The 6,000-nt window shown below is 40.9% G+C and overlaps 1 protein-coding gene across 1 annotated transcript in view; it reads left to right on the top strand.

Moving 5' to 3' along the window:
- Positions 1 to 6,000, top strand: part of PRIM2 (DNA primase subunit 2) — a 330,305-nt gene that overhangs the window by 289,315 nt on the left and 34,990 nt on the right. The window contains exons 13-14 of the mRNA XM_037732630.1: positions 1,652 to 1,810; positions 2,910 to 3,050. Of these exons, the coding sequence (XP_037588558.1) occupies positions 1,652 to 1,810; positions 2,910 to 3,050 (300 nt within the window). The remainder of the gene's footprint in view (positions 1 to 1,651; positions 1,811 to 2,909; positions 3,051 to 6,000) is intronic.

The raw sequence follows: 6,000 nt of genomic DNA, 5'->3' as shown, positions 1-6,000 counted from the left end.
ATAAAGGGCTGTTGAATTTTGTCAAAGGCCTTCTCTGCATCAATTGAGATAATCATGTGGTTTTTGTCTTTGGTTCTGTTTATGTGGTGAATTACGTTTATAGACTTGCATATGTTGAACCAGCCTTGCATCCCTGGGATGAAGCCTGCTTGATCATGGTGGATAAGCTTTTTAATATGCTGTTGCAATTGGCTTGCCAGTATTTTATTGAAGATTTTTGCGTCTATGTTCATCATGGATATTGGCCTGAAGTTTCTTTTCTTGTTGAGTCTCTGCCGGGTTTTGGTATCAGGATGATTAAGTTGTGTATTCTCATTAGCATTTGGTGAAATCTTTTTTAATGTTCCTAGCTTCTTTGCATTGTGTTAGAACATGTTCTTTTAGCTCACAGAAGTTTCTTATTATCCACCTTCTGAAGCCTGATTCTGTCAATTCATTCTCCATCCAGCCTTGTTCCCCTTGCTGATGAGGAGTTGTGATCCCTTGTGGGAGGAGACGTATTCTTGTTTCAGGTGTTTTTATCCTTTTTGCACTGGTTTCTTCCCATCTGTGTGGTTTTATTCCCCTATCTTCTTTGTAGTTGTTGACTTTCAATTTGGGTTTTTGAGTGGATGTCCCATTTGTTGAATGTGAAGTTATTTCTTTCTGTTTCTTGCTTTTCCTTCTAACAGTCTCGCCCCTCTGCTGTAGGACCACTGAGGTCCACTCCAGGCCTTCTTTGCCTGGGGATTACTTGCAGCGGCTGCAGAACAGTAAGGGTTGCTGCCAGTTTCTTCTTCTACCATCTTTGTCCCAGAAGGATACCTGCCAGATGTCAGTCTGAGCTCTCCTTTATGAGGTGACTGGATATTCGGTGGTCAGGGAGCTGCTTGAGGAGACAGTCTGTCCTTTATAGGATCTCAAGTTCTGAGCTGTGAGCTCCATTGGTCATTCAGAGCTGCTGGGAAGATGTGTTTTAAGTCTGCTGCAACAGAACTCATAAACCTCTTTTGTTTTCCCAGGTGCTCTGTCCTGGGGAGTTAGGGCTTTATTTATGAGTTTCTCTTGTGCTGCTGGCTTTATTCAGGGCTGCCCTGCCCGATGAGGAGGCAGTCTAGTCACTGCCTGCAGAGGCTTTGCTGAGCTGCTGTGGGCTCTGCCCATCTGCTGTGTAAACTTCCCTGCATTCCTGTTTATATGGGTGTAGTTAGAACTGCCTCAACAATCGTGGCCCACCTCTATAATGGCGGACTCTCTCTGTAATGGTGGGCTGCCTGAGCCGTGGCAAACTACCTCTGTAGTGGTGGACTGCCTCAGTAATGGCGGACGTCCCTCCCCCACAGATCTGGACTGTCCCAGGTTCAGCTGTGCTTGCTGTGAAACTCTCAATCCAGAGCGTTTCTGATTGCTGTTTTTTTGTGGGGGTGGGACCAGCCGAACCTGATCACCTGGCTTCCTGTCTCAGAGCCTTTTTTTTTTTTTTTTTTTGGTTGAACAGAGTCAACTCTCTCCCAGGTGTTCCAGTTGCCTGTTGAAAAGGCGCCGGGATCTGTGTGATTTCCCATGCCGCCACCCACTGCACTGGCTGAAACAGCCGTGCTGAGATTCGTGGAACTTTTTTGCCCAGGAATCTCCTGGCCTGGCTCCCTGTTTCAGTCCCCTTTTTAATCAGATGAATGGGTGACTCTGTCTCCCAGGAGCTCCAGTCTCCAGCTAAAACGGCCCCTGGACCCGTGTATTTTTTATGGAGAACCATTACACTGGCGCGCCAGCAAAGCAGCCACGCCGGCCAAAACAGCTGCCGGGGCCAAACCAGTCGTGCTGGTGACCTGTGGGCCTCCTCCGCCTGGGAATCTCCTGGTCTGTGGGCAATAAAAATCCTTCTGGAAATGCGGCGTCCACTCACCCTCCATGCCTTCTCTGGGAACTGCAATCCTGAGCTGCTCCTAATCTGCCATCTTGGATCCCTCTTGGGATTATATTTTTAAAAGCACCTAGCAAAATGCCTGGCACCTGGTCACTTTTCATTATATGCTGGTTCCTTTTGTTCTCCTGTCTGACCCATTTCAAAGTCCCTTTGGTCTCATTAGCTTGTTTTATGAACATGGAGGCAAGGATTCCGGGTAGGAGGCAGTTGTAGCATTTCATTCCTTAAGCATTTGCTGATTACTTTGTATAGTGGAAATCCAGGGGAAGGGATGATGTTGATGATGATGATTTTTATTATATTTTGAGACAGGGTCTCACTGTATTGCCCAGGCTCAAGTGCAGTGGCACAATCATGGCTCACTGTAGCCTCAACCTCTTGGGCTCAAGCGGTGATTCTACCTGAGGCTCCTGAGTAGCTGGGACTACAGGTGCACACAACCATGCCCAGGTAGTTTTTAATTTTTTTGTAGAGATGGAGTCTCACTATGTTACCCAGGCTGGTCTTGAACTCCTGGGCTCAAGTGATTGTCTTTTCTTAGCCTCCTAAAGTGCTGGGATTACAGGCGTGAGCCATTGCACCTGGCCTAGGATTAACTGTGTTAGTAGATGTTTCGGAAGTACAATGGGTAGATATGGGAATTCATGGAGAATTAGGGGAAGGTGGATAGAAAAGAGGCTAAACTGATTTTCTCCTAGTATAATCTTTGGAATCAAACTAAGAAGGGCAAATTGGTTATTCTCAGGGAAAAATTTTCTCTCTGTTTAAACATGCAAGTAATATTAGCTGTCTTCCACCTGAGAAATTTGTTTTCTATAAGTTTTGTACCTTTTAAAAAAAATTATTTGTATCATAAAGGACCCAAATAATATATATGGCATGAATATACATCTGCCCATGTATGCCGAATTTATTCTATAAATAATCACTTTGCACTCTTTGATTCTAGCTTGCGTTGCTGACCTCACTAGTATAATTATTGGCTGACTTTCTCTTTTTTCTTTTTCTCCCAATCAGTTTGATAAAGGTTACTCTTACAACATCCGTCATAGCTTTGGAAAGGAAGGCAAGAGGACAGACTATACACCTTTCAGTTGCTTGAAGATCATCCTGTCCAATCCACCAAGCCACGGGGATTATCATGGTAAGTGCTCCCAGTGGATATGCTGGCCAAGTACAGAAATTCAAGAGCTCCGTTGGAAACACTGAAACAATGTAATGGCTTTTTGCATTACTGTCAGGACCTAGTTTGTAGCTTATGTCAGTCATCACTGTCAAGCTAGAGCTCCATTACTCTTACAGCAATTTGTCTTATTACTGAACTAGGTCAGGCCAGAGAAATTCATTCAGCTGCACTTCAGTTTGTGTTGGATTAGGCTTTTCAGTTCTCAGTTTCCTCCTTTCTGCTGTTCTGTCTCACTCTTCTGCAGTTTTTTCTGCAAGTGTCTTAGATGGTTGATACAAGTTTTACAGAGCTTTTTGAAATTAGAATATTCTAATTTTGGAATAGTAGATTAATATTCCAAAGGCTAATTACTAAGGAAAAGTGTAGGTTTTTTTTTCTTATCATCATCATCATCATCATCATCATCATCTGATGAACCAAAAAGATTAAATGGGCAATTTAACACGCCATGGTATCAGCCATAACTATCAATTTTCCCGAGTTAGTTAAAAAGAAAAACAGACCATCTCATTTGTTTGGTATATCCAAGAATGATTTAATAGTTCATATCAGTAAATCTCCTGGATTACCAAAGCTTACTTAAGTACGTGTGAGAAGTGCTTTTGTTTTAGAATTGTAAATGAAACACTTTTCAAAAGACTGCACACTTTTGGGCTGTTAAAGATCAAATAATCATAAACAATATTTTTAGAAAGACATTCCATGTGTCCAAAGCAGTAAAAAATACCTATACATTCATTAGTTAATAGATAAAGAGGTGGCCAGCACTAGTTTTAGATAGGTAGATAGGTAGATAGGTAGGTAGGTAGGTAGGTAGACAGAGAGAGAGAGAGAGAGAGAGAGAGATCTAGATAGATAGATAGATAGATAGATAGATAATTTTTTTGAGATGGAATTTCACTGTTGTTTCCCAGGTTGGAGTGCAAAGGCATGATCTTGGCTCACTGCAGTCTCCGCCTCCTGGGTTCCAGAATTTTCCTGCCTCATCCTTCTGAGTAGCTGGGATTATAGGCACCCACTGGGCTAATTTTTTGTATTTTTGGTAGAGACGGGGTTTTGCCCTTTTGGCCAGGCTGGTCTCTAATTCCTGGCCTCAGGTGATCTACCCACAAAGTGCTAGGATTACAGGCCTGAGCCACCACTCCTGGTTTGGTAATGTATATTGAGTGGTTTTTACCACTTGTGTCAGAATCCCTTGAGGTGCTTTTTTAGAAATGCAGATTCTCAGGGCCCACCCTCTGTCATATAAAATCAGACTTTATTTGCAAGTGCCCTGGGTGAGTTTTATGTCTTCTAAAGTTTGAAAACCATAGATCCAGATACTTCTGTTGAGGAAGGCTGAAGTTTTTCTTAACCTAGCAGCCATACCAGGCAGTTAACCTATGATTAAGCTTGTGGCCAAGTAAAACTCCCAGGGATTTGTCTGTAAATGTCCAGGTTTTAGCATTTATCTCTTAATCAGTTGGTTTTTATTAGTTTAAATGCAAAACTTTATTTCTGTTAAATTGTATCTTGTTTATCCCAGTGCATTCTGCTACTATTTTGTATTTAAGTTAAACTCTGTCATTCAAGAAATATTATCCTTAGCACTCAGTAAACTCATTATTTGTTGGAAAAATTTACTTACCCCTTTTTAAAAAATTAATAAGCAATTTTTTAGAGCTGTTTTAGGTTCACAGCACAATCATGTAAGTTCAGAGTTCCCATATACCTCCATACCCTGACACACGTACAACCTGAATCAGTGTCAATATCCCATACGACACTTGTACATGTGTTACAATCGATGAACCTACATTGACACATCCTATCATTCAAAGCCCATAGTTTACATTAGGGTGAATTCTTGGTGTTGTATATTATATGGGTTTGGGCATATTTTTAATGACAGGTATCTTACCATTGTAGTGTTCTGAAGAATAGTTTCATTGCCCTAAAAATCCTGCGTTTTACCTGTTCATCCTTGTCTCCCCCTAATCTCTGGCAACCACTTATCCTTTAACTGTCTCTATAGCTCTACCTTTTTAAGGAATGTCATATAGTTGGAATCATATAGCCTTTTCAAATTGACTTCTGAACTCGCTAATATGCATTTAAGTTTCCTTCATATCTTTTCTTGGCTTCTTAATGGATTTCTTTTTTGCCCTGAATATATATCGCATTGTCTAGATGCACCACAGATTATTTATTCTTTGACCTTCTGAGGGACATCTTAGTTGCTTCCAAGCTTTGACAGTTGTGATTAAGGTGCTGTAAATATCTGTGTGGAGGTTGTTGTGTTAGATAGAAGTTTTCATTTTGTTTGGGTTAATACCACGGAACAGGATTACTGGATCATAAAGTGGCAAAGTGGCTGTACCATTTTTCATTCCCACCAGCGATGAATGAGAGTTCATGTCACTACAAATTCTTAAAGCATTTGGTGTTGTCATGTTTTGTATTTTGGCCATTCTAATAGATGTGTAGGGGTATTTCTTTGTAATCTGTACATTACTTAGGATGATATGTTGATTCTTCCAATCCATGTTTTTATTTACAATACCCTACTGGCATTATGTTGAAGCCTTTTCATAAGCATACTTGCCTTCTGGATGTCTTCTTTGGTGAAGGGTCTTTTGCTATTTTAAAATCAGGTCGTTTTCTTATGTTGAATTTCAAGAGTTCATTGTGTATTTTGCATAACAGTAGTTTATCAGATTTCTTTTTTGCAAATGTTTTCTCCCCATCTGTGCTTCTGTTCTTTTTTTTCCTTTTGGTATTTCAGTTACACATATGTTATACCTTTTATAGTTGTCCCGCAGTTCTTGGGTATTGTGTTCTGGTTTTTTTTTCACCCCTAGTGTTTTTTTTGTGTGTCTGTTTTTGTACCAGTACGATGCTGTTTTAGTTATGATGGCCTTGTAGTATA

This window comes from Cebus imitator, unplaced genomic scaffold, assembly GCF_001604975.1.
Source record: "Cebus imitator isolate Cc_AM_T3 unplaced genomic scaffold, Cebus_imitator-1.0 Scaffold460, whole genome shotgun sequence".
Classification (NCBI taxonomy): domain Eukaryota; kingdom Metazoa; phylum Chordata; class Mammalia; order Primates; family Cebidae; genus Cebus; species Cebus imitator.
This window is presented reverse-complemented; position numbering and strand designations above follow the sequence as displayed.